General features: G+C 40.8%; 1 protein-coding gene across 3 annotated transcripts in view; it reads left to right on the top strand.

Annotated features, from left to right (window-relative positions):
- Positions 1 to 18,886, top strand: part of LOC311039173 (collagen alpha-1(XV) chain-like) — a 110,781-nt gene that overhangs the window by 78,431 nt on the left and 13,464 nt on the right. For all 3 annotated transcript variants that reach the window (XR_014600132.1, XM_084048838.1, XM_084048839.1), the window contains 16 exons: positions 186 to 245; positions 1,070 to 1,105; positions 1,437 to 1,481; positions 2,380 to 2,442; positions 2,742 to 2,777; positions 3,080 to 3,163; positions 3,771 to 3,836; positions 4,028 to 4,081; positions 4,336 to 4,425; positions 5,307 to 5,342; positions 5,528 to 5,581; positions 6,162 to 6,218; positions 7,252 to 7,311; positions 7,840 to 7,881; positions 9,430 to 9,457; positions 10,013 to 10,081. Coding sequence is in view for 2 of the 3 variants with exons in the window: in XM_084048838.1 (XP_083904964.1) it covers positions 186 to 245; positions 1,070 to 1,105; positions 1,437 to 1,481; positions 2,380 to 2,442; positions 2,742 to 2,777; positions 3,080 to 3,163; positions 3,771 to 3,836; positions 4,028 to 4,081; positions 4,336 to 4,425; positions 5,307 to 5,342; positions 5,528 to 5,581; positions 6,162 to 6,218; positions 7,252 to 7,311; positions 7,840 to 7,881; positions 9,430 to 9,457; positions 10,013 to 10,081 (880 nt within the window). In the remaining variant the exon portion in view is untranslated. The remainder of the gene's footprint in view (positions 1 to 185; positions 246 to 1,069; positions 1,106 to 1,436; positions 1,482 to 2,379; positions 2,443 to 2,741; positions 2,778 to 3,079; positions 3,164 to 3,770; positions 3,837 to 4,027; positions 4,082 to 4,335; positions 4,426 to 5,306; positions 5,343 to 5,527; positions 5,582 to 6,161; positions 6,219 to 7,251; positions 7,312 to 7,839; positions 7,882 to 9,429; positions 9,458 to 10,012; positions 10,082 to 18,886) is intronic.

The following is an 18,886-nucleotide window of genomic DNA, read 5'->3' as shown; positions in this document are numbered from 1 at the left end:
GGTAATGATAATATTAACCAACCAAGTGCTGACTGGATGTGTCCACTTTTGGATTGTCTCCTAGCAACATGAGAGCATTTGGTTGAAACCTTCTAGTCCGTCTAATCCTTCTAATACTCTTTTCAGATTCTGTGGCCATGCCTTATTTCCCAATATGACATCTAAAGCCCTGTGTTTGTTTTCAGGATCTGGAAGGCTCAGGCGGTCAGGGTGTCTTTGGAGACATGCTGTCTAAAGGCCTACAGGTACAAAACTAAACAAAAACAAATAATTGGTTTCGTATTACGATACACATGATTCCGTTCAAATGGGAAGCTGCTTTCCTTCTACCACTGAGTAAACAGGTCTAAACAGGTCCCTCCCCTAGCACATTTATTATATTTATAAAAATAAATAAAACGCTGGTTTTATGTCTCTCCAATCTTTTGTTATAATTTGCCAAAAGGTTTTCTGATGTGGTACTGTATGTAAATGTACATTTGTTGTCAGAGGTTACTTGTATTCCGTAAACCCGTTAAATATTTTAACCGTTTACAGTAGTTGACAGTAGATGTCAACGGTTGTTTTATTTGCGTTAAGTGTCTGGGGGAGTGGGGTGGGTGAACAGGGGTTGATGATTCCCAGTGCCTCATGTTTGAAAGAAATCAAATCAAATGCTCAAGTGCCCTCTTAAATGTTTGCATAGTAGATAAAACATGATAAAGTAACCTCTGCGGTGGCCAAATGTGCATTGTTAATGTGTCATTCAAAGTTCTCTCTGGGGTGTCCTTCCAATGGAGAACACGTGATAAAGTGCCCTAAAGCAAGTGTCCCCTAGCTTCCCAGCACAATACATACAACATGATGAAGTGCCCTCTAGGGTGCCCTTCCAATGGATCAAAATGGATGCAGGGAATGGCAGGTGTTTTATAACAGAGGTGTAGTAATTATACTGTAGGTGTGAGTATGGGTGCTCGTGCCTCACCGCATGCATCTGGTCCCTTTATTTTTTTGAGTCCACCACTAGTTGAGCACTATTGTTACGTACATAACGTACATAACAAAATACCATTTGTTTGTTTTTCCACAGGGACCTGCAGGGAACCCTGGCCTTCCAGGACCCAGGGTAAGATAGAGTGTGTGTGTGTGTGTGTGTGTGTGTGTGTGTGTGTGTGTGTGTGTGTGTGTGTGTGTGTGTGTGTGTGTGTGTGTGTGTGTGTGTGTGTGTGTGTGTGTGTGTGTTTCTGTGCATGCTAATGTATAAACTTGACTGACATCAGAGACATCAGACCTTGTAAAGCTGAATAATGTTTTGTCATTGTCATATTCATGCGTACATTGTGCGCGCGCGTGTGTGTGTGTGTGTGTGTGTGTGTGTGTGTGTGTGTGTGTGTGTGTGTGTGTGTGTGTGTACTGTGTACTATCCATCATGACAATTGTCTCTCTCTCTTTACCAGGGTAAAGATGGAACAGATGGTCTCCCAGGGAAACCAGGAGAAAAGGTAGGCTCCTTTCTGTTTCCTTAGGGATAATTTATACTCACAATGCGTTGCAGTATATGACTTGTTGTGGCAAATTCGACAGAGCAACGTTCACTTGTAGTTGAGTAACATTTGCCCAGGAGTATCAGTACATTGACTCAAGTACTGGGGTTGAGTACTTTGTCCATCACTGCACGTTGTGATCTTGTACGTACATCTGCTATTTTTGGTGAGCAACACCGGCGTGCAACCAAGTATAAATCAGGGGTCTCTTGTTCCTCACTCTTCCCTTCCCTCTATCCCCTCTATCCCCTCTCTCCTGTCTCTCTCCTGTCTGTCTGTCTGTCTGTCTGTCTGTCTGTCTGTCTGTCTGTCTGTCTGTCTGTCTGTCTGTCTGTGTCTCTCTCTCTCTCTCTCTCTCTCTCTCTCTCTCTCTCTCTCTCTCTCTCTCTCTCTCTCGCTCTCTCTCTCTCTCTCTCTCGATCGTTTTAGTCATAGCCTTTTGAATAAAATTCCATTTAGTTTTAGTCATATTTTAGTAATCTGAAATGTTTTAGTTTTAGTCTAGTTTTTGTTGACTAAATACCATAAGATTTTAAACTAAATCTACAGTTGATTTATTCAACAAAATGTTATGTTGGCAGGCCTTGATGTCGTCGTAACGTAGTTTATATTTGTTGATGAAATTGACAATATATTTAGTCATAGTTTTGCTCATTATAGCTTAGTTTTAATTTAGTTTTCGTCAGTGAAAAAAGGTAGTTGACGAAAATGTTTCGTCATAGTTTGAGTTGACGACATGAACACTTGTTTCCTCTCTCTCTGTCCTGTTTCTCTTCCCGTCTTTCTCAGCATAGATTTCTGAGCGGTCTGTGTATTTGAGATGTAACTTGTTGTAATTTCTGCTTGCTTCCTGTAGGGGGAGCCAGGTGCTACAGGACGACCAGGGTTTCCTGGGCTGGATGGACACCGAGGGTCAGAGGTAAGGGGACGGATGGAGGGATGGATGGATGAGAGGATGAATAGATAGACACTAACGAATGAAGAAAATCATAGGTGAATAAACGAAATAATCGGATAATCGGAAACTAGATGCATTTCAAACTAGATGCGTTTCAGTGCAAAAAATGAATCACATGGATGGAAGAATAGAAATAAAGCTACTATCCAAATTTGATAAATGAGCTTTCGAGCTTTACGAGAGGCAACAATGTCTTATGTACAGTCAAATGTTTTGTTTACAGGTTAATATTTGCTTGTTTTTATGTGTCATCTCCACAGGGATCGAAGGGGGACAAAGGTGATGCAGGACAAAAGGTAAAATCAATGTTAACGTTACTAAAATTGTTTTTGATTTGAAGTGGTTAATTGTCATTGTCTCTGGATTCAGACGTTCTGCAGTTCACACCACTGTGGTTTTACCTCATCATGGCCTTTACACAGCCAATTGTAGTAGCCAATGAATCATTATTATAAACTATAAACATTTTATAAACCTACTCTACTAGGAACTTGACTTGATGTTAGATTTACATGTAGATACTATACGTATGTGGTTAGATTTTGAGTTCCAAAGACAACGTGTTGAAAGTGTTGTTGAACGATCTTCTGTGTGGCAGGGATCTCCAGGGCGAGATGGCGTCGGTGTCCCCGGCTCTGCTGGGGCCCCCGGACCTCCAGGACCCATCATCAACCTCCAGGATGTAAGTATAACATTTGGTTCAAGCTCATAGCACGGCGCTATGAGCTTGTAGATCTGCTATTTTTGAATAGCCAAAGCATAACATATGACTAAAATCTAAGGCTAACACAAAGCTAGGCCACTCGAAGTAGTTGACAGGAAGGGAATGGATGGGTGGGTAAGTTTAGCTTCAGCGCTCATAAATATCAGCAATCCAGCAATGTGATTGGTCGAAACCTCATCAATCAAGTCGCCTGGCAGTGGCGTCTTTCATTTCACTCTCATTTATTTAACAAAGCAAAAATAGAGAAGTACAGACAAACCTGTTCATGTACTTGGTTTAAAACTGAAGTTAGTAGAAGTTAGTTGGTTTTCACCGAAAACTGAAAAAGCCAAATAGAAGGAAAATGGACAGAATTGAAATAAAGATGTTGAGATAAAGCTAGCAAAAGTGCTAGCTTTTGCAGAAGTCATTAAAGAAAACGAAAAAAGTAGGGGGAGAAAATCTTCAATACACATGACCAGAACATTTAACCTGACAAATTATTTTATTGAATTCAATCAGTTTTGACACATGATATTAACGGTGTGTTAATAATGATGACACTTTCCTTCCTTTGCCTGTTCAGCTCCTGCTTAACGACACAGATGGTGCATTCAATTTCTCAGGGATTTTTGAACCTCAGGGACCAGCAGTGAGTATCTGCCAAAGACTTAATTTCTTTATCATGATTTATATTCGTTATTAATTCACCACAGTTAAACATGTTCTCAAAACTATGTACATTGTCAATGTATTCCAAGTAGAGATACTTTGAGTATGTACAGTAGTAAAGTCTACACAAGTAGATCAGTGACATGTGTGTCGATACTGAATATTTTGCAGGGGCCAAAGGGGGATATTGGGTTGCCAGGCGTCCAGGGACCTCCGGGGTTAAAGGTCAGTGTGTTTTCTTATCTTGTATCTTTGGTTCGTCCGTCCGTCCGTTCGTCCGTCCGTAATTTAAATAAACTTTGTTAATTTAAATGATTGTAATTTTTTTGTGTTTATTGTGTGTGTGTGTGTGTGTGTGTGTGTGTGTGTGTGTGTGTGTGTGTGTGTGTGTGTGTGTGTGTGTGTGTGTGTGTGTGTGTGTGTGTGTGTGTGTGTGTGTGTGTGTGTGTGTGTGTGTGTGTGTGTGTGTGTGTGTGCAGGGTGAAAGAGGGGAGCCAGGCCTCGTCATCGCAGGAGATGGATCAGTGATGTCAGGCCTTGAAGGACCAATGGGACCTCAAGGAAGCAAGGTTACAATCCTCTCTACTTCCTGTTTCAATTTCCCCTCACAGTGCTTATACAGTAGATATATAAACATAGATACCTCATTGGCCACTGCTGTTCATTGCTCCAATGTCATCGTTTCACGGCCGCCATATTTGGAGTGGAAGCCGTGCCTCCTAATCAATGCATGTTTGACCCATGTTATGTCTGCTGAAGCAGGAGGTTTCTTCACTATTAAAACCATCATAACTCACTGAACTCACTGAACCAACCGATTTTCATGCGGTTTGGTTTGTTATAATTGTATTTATAATATGATATAAGACACAGGGTCCATTTGGTTATATTTATATACTCACAGAGTTACAAATGGATATATGAACACCAGAGGTGGACACAGTAATGAAGTAGATTTACTTGAGTACTGCACTGAAGTAAATTTTTCAAGGATCTTACTTGATTATTCGTTTTTATTTTAATGTTTTACTTATGATGACTTCATGTTGTCGTTACTCGTTACTTTTTGGGATAGCTGTTGATCTTTTTTTCTTTTCTAAAAATTCGATTGGCCTCACACGATGTTCCTCACAGGAAGAAACAAATCAACAATTGACATATTAAAACTGTCTACGACTTAGATAACTAACCGTGCAGTCGGCGCTAATAGTGACGGAGGTTTGACGGAGGTGTGGACACTTTTTGCATTTACATCTGTCACTCAAGTTAATCATAGGACTACCTGCCTCTCCGTCCTGTGAAAGGCTTTGATATGATTCTACTCAAACAGGGGAAATGAACAGAACTTTGAAAATAGCAATTTTGGTGGCCACTCAACCTCCTGTGCCATCTGATCTGGAGATCTAGAGCGAAATGAATAAATAACTTGCTTATTGTGTTCTGTCTGCAGGGAGACGCTGGTGTACTTGGACCTCCAGGTCCTCTGGTAAGTCTTTCTTTATCAGTTTTTACTTTACATTTTCAATATTTTATACACACCAACACAATGCTTTGAAACTACAGTGACTAAAGTTAATTTATAGTTATACTTGAGTAATTTCTTGGGATGAAAACCTGCTTGTACATTTGGTCTACACTTAAGGCAAAGTAATCACTGTCTGTTTCTAACAGGGACCTGTCGGACCATCTGGATCGAAGGGGGAATTTGGCTTTCCTGGCCGTCCAGTAAGCACCAGCCACACAATAAACAACACATGTTTATCCCTGTTGATTAGGATACAAGATGACGATTACAGCTTCATTTACATTTTAGGCGAGCACATTGGCCTCCAGTGTCAAGCTCAATGGCATTTCAACTGGACATGTGCTGTTTATGGATAGATATAGTCTGTTGCATGGTTTTTGAGCATTCAAGCTCTCACTCATGGTACAGTATGGGACTGCCATGTCACCCAATGGGTAAGAAACATATTAATAGGTACTTGCATAGGATCAGTGGCTGTTGCAGGGATCCAGAAGGATCCGGTCAAGATCACTTTTATTCACCAAATACAATGAATGCACCAAATTAGTCCTGGTTATGATGGTACAGGACGTACCACACACTGACATGTAGAACACAGTGGACATAAATATGCATTGGCACGGGGCAACTGGGACACACTTTTAGTGCAATAGCAATATAAGGCAAGACAAGACAGTAATCTTTAGTCAGTCGATAGATGCACTTGGGAAGAAACAAGTAGTACAGCCAGTGTTTTTACACAGTGATGCTTTTTGTCTGACGTCTCTTGTCTTTGAACAGGGTCGGCCAGGTCAACTGGGACCTAAAGGAGAAAAGGGAGAAGCCTCAGGCCTGCCGGTGAGTAATCAGCCTAAACCAGTGGTTTTCAACCCTTTTCATATTAATGTCCATTATTTATTCGTCATTTGAGCCACGGACAAAAAAACTTTGAATATTTCGTTGGATGAGATTTTGTCCACAATTCCATGTATTGATGTTGGTACCAATAGGAGAGATAACAGGTAAATGTTGATCAAAATAACAATTATTTAATTAAGTAATGCAGATGTTTGACAATAATTTAACTCTTGAGAGAGTAAAATGACACCAAAATTTGGTTACCAACTCTCCATCATTGAACTGGGGACCATCTGGAACCCCCTCAAGGACCACTGGTGGTCCCCGGACCACTGGTTGAGAACCACTGGCCTAAACCAATAAACCAGCGATTCCCAACCTGTGGGCCATGATGATATTGCTAGCGGGCCCCGAAATAATTGGTAAAACACTAAGATTCTAATGATGGCAAAAACATGAATATTAAAACAAATATGTTAATGTGTTTTTTCTTTAAAAGCTCGAAAAGGGAGTTTTCCTTGTGATACCGATACATAGGAACTTAAAGTATACTGTTAGTTCTATTTACCCAAGCCGGAACACAATTGATTGATTTATAAACTTGCTCTGAAAATGCACATGGGCCGCGAAAGCTTTCGTTTTAAATCCAGAAAAGGTTGGAAACCACTGCAAGAAGCCATCTCAAAATGCATCTGTGAATGTTTTGCATCAAACTATTCATTTAGTTGATGCCTCTTTCATATAGGAGCCTTTTATTTGTGGTGGAAAGAAATCAACCTGGTTCCAAATAGAAGCAGTCTTTTGTTTCTTTAGATAGAATAGTAGAAAGACAGGAAGCTGAGGGCAGAGCAACACCGGTCTCCAACTGCAATCAAACTGGAGGGAATATGTGCGGGTCACACACTGTCAACTACAGCCCCCATTGTCCTTGTGACCCACTTTTTGACACACTTATTTCATTTCTTTAAGTTATACATTTTTCTATCTTTAATTCTCTCTCTCTCTCTCTCTCTCTCTCTCTCTCTCTCTTCAGGGTCGCCCTGGCCCACCTGGTACCCCAGGTCGCCCAGGAATGTTGAACTGTCCCAAAGGAGTAAGTATAACACATGCACACGTATTTACACACATTATTCTCATTTGTGTGCTTTTTATGCTTCCCTCTTTGCATTCATTTTCTACGCCATATCTCCCTTCCGCCATCCACACACACACCCTTAAAGAGTACCATTCACCACCTCCTTCTCTCCATCCACCCCTCTCTCTATTCTCCCCGCATCCATCCTTTCCTGTACTACTACCACAATGTTAAGAATGTAATTTAGATCAAATGTTATATAACAGATGCTAGGTTCATTGTTTACTTTCAATGTACAGATTGTTATTTTGAGTATATTGTTTAGTCTCTCTGTCTCTCTGCATTCTATGTACAGTATGTGATTCCTTGATAGGGTTCTAGATGGACTCTTGCAGTTCCCTAAGGGTCCATTTGGTTCCATTTGTACACTCTCAGAGTTATGGGGGATATGGGGGTCCTTGAAATTAAAAAGGTTCGAGAACCACTTGTCTATATCAAAGTGATGTCATTCTCACTGTCTCTCTCTCTGTTGTGTGTCCTGTGCAGACCGTGTTCCCCATCCCTCCCAGACCCTACTGCAAGAAGACCGTAAGTGACCAACGCAGTGAGAGATACACTTGCAGAATAATGGATTCATCCTCTGTCAGCCTTTTATAAAGCCTGCCCTGTGCTCACTCCACTATTACAGAGAAGATGTTCTTTCACATCCGTTAGGCATACACAACTCACATTCACATTCACAATACATGGTTGATACTGTTTGTTATAGAATCTATACTCATACCATCCATACTATAGAAGGTATGAGAGTCTTTATGAAGATGAATCCATTCTTAATACAGGATGGAGATATTGAGCCTCCGTGCTTATTTTCTGTTGTCAATCTTCATTAATTTAAAGGTGTGTAAAGACTGTGCGATTTTGGGGTTCTTACACGTCAGACTTTAAAATGTAACTTGCAAATCTTGCGTGTGCTTTCAGACTGTGTATGTCAGCCAGCGGCATAATGACCGCTAACTTTTAAACACTGACAGAGCTTCCTGGGAAGCTTATAACCTATAGGGCTGCATGATATTACGAAAACATGCGATGTGCGATAACATTGTTGAGTATTGAGATGATCATATGACCCGCGATAACTAAACAAATACTGAAGTATACAGTTTGAATGTCTTTCTGCCTTAGCTTTGCTGCTAACATAGATCCCAGATAATGAATAGCCTACTCTGTATGCACACGCTGAAAAAAAATAAGAAGAAAGAAGTGGATCACTGTATATTTCCATTCCTACAACATAGTAATACAGTTTCTCACTGCTCCCCTTAAATCATTTTATTATAATCCAAATAAAAACATCCTTCATTCCTGGATTGTTGAAATAAGATAGCCTATTGCTTTTGCGATATGTACTGTATATTGCACATGTTGAATTTGCGAAGACGATACATTTTCAATATATTGGGCAGCTTTAGAGGCTTGTACTCCATGGAGGGATGTCCTTGACCGTGTCACACACCGAACGACCCCAAGACTGCAGACTATTGTTCATGACGAAATGTAGTTTGGTGTGGCCTTAAATGGCCTTAAATGGCCAGTGGTCTGGCATGTTTATCTTATTGACTGTGATTCACTGTGTGTACTTGACTTTACTGCCGACCAGTTTCCAAAACATACAGTGGTTTGTTTGGTCATCGAGGAAGCCAATGTTTTTCCATTCATTTTGGTGTGGTATGAAAATCAGCTTGCAGGGACTTGATTTGAGCGAACGCAACACACTGACATGCTTTATTGTGCTGTCATTTGTTTGTGAGGTTTTCCAATTTCATTGTGTTATACTTAACATTGATTTACAAACTAAGTTCAAATGTTGATCTACAAGCTCATAATGTGCCTCGACGATTTGACACGTTGTGAGCTTGTAGATTGGTTATTTTCGAAAATGGTGACAGCCTTACCTTTTCTCCTAGAATGCTAAATTATGTTAGCGCTGTTATTATTCATACACTGTAGGTTTATTTTCACTGCAATCGTTTGCTTGAAACATACAGATAGAGATTGATGTGCTTTCACTTAACTGCAGGTTTTTCGTTTCGATTTTGAACGTCCTTTAATGTGTGTTTGTTTCTATTTGCACAGCTGACCCCCAATGGAACCATTGAAACTGGTAGGTTGGAAAATGAACATGCTTTTGCCCTTGCTGTGTCTTGGGTCGTGAGGCTTTGCTTCTCATGTTTCATCTTTCATTTTGAAGTACATTTATATTTACATTGTTGTTCCAAATTTGATGTCAATCTACCCAGATTTTCAGATACTGTGTGCATATGATTATTTTAGCCTGTGGGTGGTGTTAGATAGAAGGCCTTGGGGTGACCAACCTTATTAGGGTGCATCTTCCAGGAAGCATGTGGAGCATGAAGGTGCACAGCAAATGACCTGGCAGTCTAGCAAATATGATTTCATATTACTTGATGTCAGGCAGAAACCTTGTATCTCCATATTTCAACTTTTTGCCCCTAGTGGGGCTAAAGTCTCACCTGGAGTTGCAAACCCTGCCTGCACCAACATCTGGTGTTCTACCATGTAGCGCTTTAAAATTCAATATAGGTTACAAACATAATATTGTAAATATAAAATAATATAACAATAGTAAATGCAATTGTCTTCTATAGTATGTATTATGAAGTGGATTGTGAAGGACATTTGCTTAATTCTTCCCCAGGGAACTGTCAGACGGGTCCTAAGGGAGATCGGGGAGAGAGAGGTCTGCCCGGATTACCTGCTCCACCAAGTAAGTCAACGCTTTTATATTTTAGGCCAGCGATTCCCACAGGTTGGGAATAGTGTGTGTGTGTGTGTGTGTGTGTGTGTGTGTGTGTGTGTGTGTGTGTGTGTGTGTGTGTGTGTGTGTGTGTGTGTGTGCGTGCGTGCGTGCGTGCGTGCGTGCGTGCGTGCGTGCGTGCGTGCGTGCGTGCGTGCGTGCTGAAAGGTGAAAAGAAGTGTACTTCTGCATTCAATGTGAACAATTGAATGGGAATGACTTTTACTGTATTGTCCATCTCAAATCATGTGAAACAGGCCTCTAATGGTGACAGACGAGAATTCTCAGCCTGGTCAAATTTGGAACAAGACCTTATTTAATCCATCAAGACCGGGAATGCATCTGTGTCATTTTAAGATTTATTTTGCTATTCAAAAATAGCAGATATACAAGCTCATAGCGTGGCACCGAGTGCCGCGATATGAGCTTGTAGATCTTCTTTTAATCTTTGAATACGTTTTGAAGCGTTTAGAAAATCTTTAACTCCAATCTGTGCTTCGGGGGGGTCCCTGGAACAACATATTTTGAGATGGGGGTCCGCGGCCAAATACATATAATTTTGGGGGTCCTTGACATGGAATTTTTAGATACATTTTTAGATATGTATTTGCCCGCGGACCCCCATCTCAAAATGTTTTGTTCCAGGGACCCGCAGAAGCAAATATTTGAGTTACAAATGATTGCTTTAAAAATATATTCAAAGATTTGCGCACATTTTCAAGATAAAAAAATAGCAGATCTGCAAGCTCATAGTGCCGCACTATGAGCTTGTAGATCTGCTATTTTTGAATAGCCAAAGAAATCTAAAATGACATAGATACGTCCCCGGATTGAATGGATTTCACTTCAGTAGAAGCTGTTTTCAAATATGAGTGAATGAATTCGTCACCTTCTTGGGTTTAAGATCAATCCAGCTACACAAAATAGCCTTTCACAGGCAGCAGAGGTGCTGTAGTATAGGGCTGTATTTAACTTGAGCGACAAGGTGATTGCTGATAATATGTAGAATTGTCCACATCTCGAGCTGAAAATGGCGTATGCGTCCGTCGACATTACACCGACTGCCTGTGAGTCATTTCGGTTGAGTGCTTTAATACATCTTTTGTTGAGATTGAGATTGGTTTCCTGGTTTCCTCCTGTGAGGAACACACAGTGATGGAAGAAGTACTCACATGTTTTACTTAAGTAAAAGTATCAGTACTGCAATGTAGTAATCTACAAGCTCACAATGCGTCGCATCGCGACACATTGTGAGCTTGTAGATCTGCTACTTTCAAATGACCGAAATATATATAGGACTGAAGTGGTTAGTGTGGTTGTTTTGTAATAATAATAAAAATCTGTAACTGTAACTAACTAGTAACTTCTGTAGCAAATATGCCTACTTACTGGTCGTAACTTCAGCATGGTACAGGACGTAATAATCCATAAATCATATAAATATCATTTATGAATTATTACAATATATATAATATATTGAAACTTACGTCACTGTAATAGTAACGTGAATTCTTGTCAGACTTGCAATAAATATCCCAATAGTATTACTGTAAACAGAGAAATAAGAAATGACACACGCCTTCTTAATAACCGTAGTCTCCAAATTTATTAAGGTAAATAACTACACAAAATTGATCCAAAATGCCAATGCATTTCCTTGTACGTCATAACTAAGTGATCTATGTGTTCTTTCATTCAACGTTTAATGACAGGCTGGTGCTGTCATCAAAGGTCATGACTTAGACCTATTGTAGATCATATTTTGAGAGAGGCCGGTATGTAACACCTTCTCCATCAATATATGTCAACTAGAGGACCAGTTAGATAACTTAGAACCAAAAGCAAAGTATTAGTTCACCCACTGAAATGAGGGCTTAAGTTTAGTAGATAAAGTGTAACATAGGATATCGTGTGGGAGAGGAAAGAATTGAACAGAAATTAACTACCACGCTGCCTGGAAAACTGACCTATCATGGGGCCCTTTAGGAAGAAAGAGACCGACACATACACACAGCCTATCGTCAATTATTTGCCATAATGTCATGTTCAGAGTCATACGACCTGGGAGTCCTTTTGTGACAGTCTTTTTTCCAGAGTCCAGTGAGCGGTCAATGTCTGCCAGGGGTGGTGGGAGAGCTAGAGTGTCCGGGCGCTGCGGCCCTCACCCTTTCTCCCCCCCCCCCCTGGGCCTTTGGGATCAAGTCAGGCTGGGTTGAGGAGTAGCAGAGATGAGAAGCAGGAAGAGAGTGAGAACTGGCTGACCAGTGCTTCTTATAGTTAGAAGGAGGAGTCTCCATCCTTCTTGGCCCATTGGGGGGGCGTGTTAGAGGCAGCTGTGCGGGTGGCCACTTCCCTTATTACAGTATGAAAACTACATTTCTCTGCTAACTTTCTTGGGGACCTTCTACTACTACATTCGGCCGGATATTGGAAATCACGATGAATTTAGAATTGTCTAGGTACTAGACGTGAAGGCTTTACGTCAAATAGAAAGCAGGATAAGCATCAAAGTGTAATTAACAAGGAAAGCATCCCTTTAAAACACCAAAGTACATATTATTGTTGTGGTCACAATACAGGACAATAATTATATATATTTTAACGTCACAGAACATAACACGTAATCAGTTTATTCACATTTCTTTTGCTCACTGATACTTGTGTGTTCCGTGGGTCTGTGTGTATGATATTGTGAGCGCTTGCCAAGACATTCTTCCAGGTCATAAAAGTTGCAGGTTACATCCTTATCTTGAAGGTTCAGGACAGAGAGCGAGGGAGAGAGAGAACCAACTAGGAAGTGTGTCTTTGCAGACATTCAAGTGAGCAATAAAGGTCTCTCCTTATCTCAAAGCCTGTTGTATCCTCAGGGAATCTGTGTTCCCTCTGGATGAAAAGGGGGGGGGTGGGAGAAGATGAGCCAAGGGGTCCATTTGGTTATGACAACCGAAAATCATTTTAATTAGCTTTCTTATGTCCATACCTTGGCCGATACTACTACAGAACACCCCTTTGTTATCAAGCTCAGACGAAACAAAACGTTGACGTCACGACCTTCGATAACACAAAATAAAAGGTTAGAGGACAAGTCACAGCACATATGATGATATGGGTTCTATTACCCATTTCTAGATGACACACACAACATATGCAATGGTTCCTTTCTTCACCCAACTGGGGCTAGGATTGTTGGCATTTGGTTAAGGAAATAGTATTTTCACAATGTCTTTGTCCCATTGTCCTAGTGGGGAGGAGAGGGAGAGAGAGAGTGTGGGTGTGTGTGAGATGGCATGGCTGTCTCTTACATCCATTTCCTGTATGTCATGAATAACACAGGCCTCCCTCCCATTTACGTCCAAGGAGTGGGGAAGCTGGAGGCAGAAGGAGAGAGCTTTAGTATACTGGTAACAGGAGATCTGGCTGACATTCCTTCCTTATCTCTACGGCCCTGTGGGGGCTCAGTGTTCCGGGGACCGCTGGGGTGAAACCGGTCACTGTGATCAGAGGTCAACAGGGGTCCTGAGCCTTGCTTCTAGTCTTTATGCTGTGTCAGCGTGTGGGGGCGGGAGCCCGATACATCTCTTCAGCATCCAAACATGCACCCTTCTGCATAAGTCCAATTCTGGGATGGTCTGATATTGCTGTGATCACTGCCGAAATCCATCATCATGGTTGCTGGATCTGTGATATCATCAAGGATTCATCAGTCTATGAAGACAAAGAAAAAGAAAAAGCAGCAGGGCCAAAAACCCAATATGGGACGCGGCCCAGAGATCTTCCGGCCTCTGTGATCCGTAATCATCTGTACATGTCATTATGGCAACACTTCACACATAAAGTCACACATACCAAGGTTGAGAAGCACAGAGGTGAAAAGCAAGAGGATGTCTAGAATTTAGGGGTCTATACCTATACCTAATATCTATTGTATACCTTTCTACTTTCCTTATTCAGAGTACAGGCTGCTCTTTGTGTGGGGCCATGATAATGGTACATACTAGGGGGGACACATATAAAGGGGCATGCATAGTACTCGTGTCTATGGTGTTGCCTCTGAGAGAAACATTAACCTTGTAGTGGAAGGATGAAGCAAAACAGATGTCTACGCCTATCAACTTCTACACTAGAGGACTAAATGACCTTCCCTGACTTTTATGGAAAACGGGCAGGGGGTAGCATGCAGTCAGAGTGGCTTTTGTGAAAGTGGGCCTACTTCAATGAGTTTTTTTCTTTGAAAGAAAATAAAACTAAAACCATCAAAAACATAACGGCTCTTATCCCATTCCTAATATGTGTGGGAGAGAGTTTTGGTTTTTAATACCCTATTGGCATTTGTCTTGGATCTATGTAGAAAAACAGACAAGCAAAACAAATAAACAAAACAAAAGAAACCTTCGAAGCATTATTGAAGTCATTGAATGAGTCCTAACACTTGACTTGCCATGCAAGGGTGGTCTTCTCTGAATGTCTAAAGGATGTTGTTAGTTTCCGATCCGATTCGTGTCAGTTTCTGAATCAACACATGCCTTCAGCTATTTCTGCCCGAGTAGCACTAACAGTGATGTGGCGATGGTTTAATTTAGACACTGGTGTCTTAAGTTATGGTTTCAGCAACCTTTGTCAGGTTTGTCTTAACCAATGGCCTAGCTGGGCACGGGCACTAAGTAGCTGTGACTTATATAGCACATTGTCACTCGTTTAGGGAGAGATCGGAGATTTTGTTTCAGTGTGTTAACTGCAACCATACTACAGTAAAGAACTACAAACATGGCGACCTCTAATTAGTTACCTAAAGTCAATATGTCTATTTGGGCACCATGCTGTCATGGCTGTTGAGCCTTGGTCCATTGTCAAATAGGTTTAGTTAGAAAACAACTTACACGTGGTCTTAGGGTCACCCTGGGGGTCCCTTAAGCTATCATTAGATAGGCAGAGATGAGCACCTTGTGACAGCATTCAGCACTGCTGTCCCTGAATTGTGTCTAACAGACTTGGTCAACAGTTGGCAATCTTAGGGTGATATCATTGTTTATGACTGACCCCCTTGATGCGGAGTTGATGAGTCACGGAGGCCTGACGGAGTGATTTATCAGCGCCGCATTATAATGTCACCTGAAATTGCCAAGTTTTGTATCACCTAAAGGGTGGGGTCTGTGAAGTGGCTTAGCATAGCGAGCCACTAAGTAGACTACATGGGCGGGAAACAGAGTACCAGTGGTCAGGGTGTCTGTGTAGACGTGGTGGGTCCCCTGAGGGCCCACATTTTAAGTTACTAATAGCAAATGGCACGGGCTTAAGATGCCACGTGGAAAATGTCAAATGTGCTTAATTTATTCTGAGCTTCAACCATTCATTAAGCTTATGACCAATAAGGAGAAGAGCTTTATTGACAGGAGCTACAAAGAAAAAAAAAGTATATATAGCACTAATGCATGGGTTCAATCTTAATTGGACATAGTAACACTTTGATTAAACCTGTTAGCCTTAGCATAGGTCATCAGTATCATCGTACAGCGCCTAATCTGAATAATATTGATACTGAACAGTTGCATTAACAGATGCATATGGGAAGGTATGAATTGGATTCCATAAATTGTTCAACTTGACTAACAATAGAGGATTCATACTGGCTCAAGCCAAGATACCATAGTTGACTATAATGTTGTAATCAAATTATGTAAAGTCCAACAAATCGAATGCACGTATATGAATCCTGGCCGGATCATTCTTTGACAATTTGTTTAGGACTGACATAATTGTATTCTCAAATTGGAAGCCCAACCATAAATATGTGGTAAAGTATAATATATAGTATACAATAAGGATGTTGTTCATTTAGGATTACAACAAATAAACAGGAGAATAGACTTCTATCCTGCTTAAAATGTATTTTTGTACACATAAATTTGTATTAACTTTAGTCAACGATAAATTTGGTTGGATTATACAACATGCGGAAATAGTACATTAATAGACATTCACAAATGTCTTAAATTCAATTTATAGTCAGGGTCCATGGTATTACCTGATTGAATGTTTTCATTCAATGGATTATAATAATAATGATAGGTAATGTTCAAAACTGTTCCCACCACATCATAGTCCAGTATCAAAATTATACAAGCAGCAGAGGTACTATTTAAACTAGATTGTCTGTTAGATTCGGTTTCAATCCCTTCGTTCGGGAGACACTCAGATTAAACACACTGTGGCCTTCGCCCTGTCAGTCAGGAACAGGTAGAAAACATGTGTTTTAAACTAACACCATGGTCAGCTTAGCAGCTTTGATTAAGCAGCCAGGGGCAAACAATATAGACAAAATGTACATCTTACAGCTGCGTTTTGGGACAGATAGCCAGAAAGTGGCTGGAAAAGCAATGCCACCTTCACGCTGTGAGGAAAGTGGGAAACACTGTTTTGGCGTCAATGGGCCGTGTTACGACCTTGGGTGTATAGGGATTACAACGTGTTTCAATCAATTATGAAACCACAGAATAAGCGTGATCAGTCTGCAAAATTCCCTTGGAGAGCAGGCAATTAAAAAAAAAACCCTTCCATTAGCCGAGAGCCTTTTACAACAGTCCAAACTTATTGTGTCGTTCTAAAGAAGAAAGAAAGACCTTTTAACACCGCATGGGCCTGAAGTTGAATCAAGCAGTTAACTTATTAACACCTATGGGTTTTGGGTGACCACTATATTGGTTTGTATGGGGTGGTTTCTTACACGTTCGAAGTGTGCGTTCTCATACCACGCGTGCAAACCATATGCCCGCCTTACAAGCACAAAATATAGCAGACCACATAAGTTATTGATTATTATTTTATTTTTTTTAGGCAGTGCCCAAAAATATATCACACAATTCCAACACTTATAAGTTCCGTCCGGGAGACTTATAGACTTGCATAAACCAAAAGGTACTAGGAATTGTTTAACCAACACCAATGATCATGGTCAGTTCAGCCGCAGTGGCTTACATGAGTTTAAAGACTAAGCACATCATTAACTGACCCAAAGGTGTGTCTTAGTTAGATAGCCATCATGGGGCGGTAACGTCACATCTGTGTGAAAATATACTACAAGCGTCAACCTCACGTTGGTTGCTATGACTACCAGTCATGCGTCATGGACAGGACCGGTTTCTTTCCATGGCGTCCCATGGAGAGGGTGCATTGTGCGCCTCACACAAAAACATGGCCCATATGTCTCATGGCATGACCTTTTGGAATAGACAAAAGTTGTTTAGTATAGCTTGCTTGGAATGTACACAAAATTAAGAGTCCCCCCTCAAAGCATTTGGCTAGGGTAGGATTTTTGGTGTTGGGTCACGGGAGGACGCGCATTGGTTTTCCGTGCGGTCTGTCTATCAAACCGTGACGCGACCTTGATTCTGGGGAATCTGACTACACTGCTATGTAGGGAGGTGCTAAGATACGGTTAGCGCTAACCATATGAAACAACATACACTCATAAAGTATAGTACAGTAGGTCACCGTTATGAAATTTGTAATGTGTTGTGATTTTTGGTGGAGACAACAAAACTATCTGTATATATCTCCCACAACTCTATCATCATCATTTGTCCGGGGGAAACTAGCAGATCAAAACTGCTTGTCCCCCATTATTAGGAAAGCAAAGAGGAGACAATGACTGAACAACAGTTTCCAACACGGTAGTTTGTGGTCTAACTGTCATTCTTGACTGATACCCAAAAACAGGTAAACTACGTCCCTTGAACTATGGCTGTTTATAAAAATCGCCATACCAACTGTTCTGGCTGTGACAGAGTATAGGGCATGACTCTATTTCTCTTGTGACAGGAGGGGACTTATTATAGCTCCAATTGTACAGGTCAGTTGGAGTAACCTGATATCTACACCTTGTTGAAGTGGTGGAGTCATGGCTCATCACTCTACTCAATACAACTCACCTAGTCTTTTCTCAGTGCATTAATCACCTTGTGCTGGACAAATGTCTTTGTTTTGGGCACTCTCCTTTTTTTTTTTTTGGAGTGGTCAAAACAAACAAAATTGATAGCTCAATCTACTGCATGGGCAGGCAACGTAAACACTGTATCACTGAAAGGATACACTAGCGTATACGGAATTCTATTGAATGATCGTGATACTGTTACTGGATTTTTAACACTTGAGCGCTTGGTGAGCATGGCTAGGTTGCAAAAATTGCGTACGAGTGGCATACGACCAAGTACTTTTAGTTAATTAAAATATTTAATTTGGGTTTGAGATCACTTTACCCTAGATAAGCATTCTCAGACCCTTTTTATATTTATACAAACAAACTTAAAGTTAGAGGTTTGATCAATTATAGTTTTAGCAATTTATTTTTACTTAGAGAAACTAAGCCCTGGTTGAAATGAAATATTCACTTCCTATTAACATATTTCAGAAACGTTTGGGCTTTGAGTATGCAGTAGTGTGCAGTGACATTGTTTTCTCATTTAACTGGTAGTAAACAGGGTTGAAGTGGAATGCAATTTCACTCTCATCTTCCCAGAGAATCAGAGACCCGGAATAACCAAAACAACAGCATGGAACTACATCTCATACAAATTTAGGACTATGGGCCTAGTTAAGAATGGTAATCTCAGAGAAACGTGGTTTCTTAGGGAAAAAGGCAAAATGTTCGAGCTTACTCCAAAAGTCCAGACAAGCACTATTAGTGTTAAAACTCTACAGATTTAATCAACACCACACGTGAGTGCAAGCGTTACTCTAAATCAATTGTCCGTTCCTTGCCTTCTGACTTTTAAATAGTTT

Source organism: Gymnoscopelus microlampas (genome assembly GCF_963454915.1).
Source record: "Gymnoscopelus microlampas genome assembly, chromosome: 22".
In the NCBI taxonomy this organism is placed as follows: domain Eukaryota; kingdom Metazoa; phylum Chordata; class Actinopteri; order Myctophiformes; family Myctophidae; genus Gymnoscopelus; species Gymnoscopelus microlampas.
Note: the sequence above shows the minus strand (reverse complement) of the source record. Positions and strands in the feature narration are given on the sequence as shown.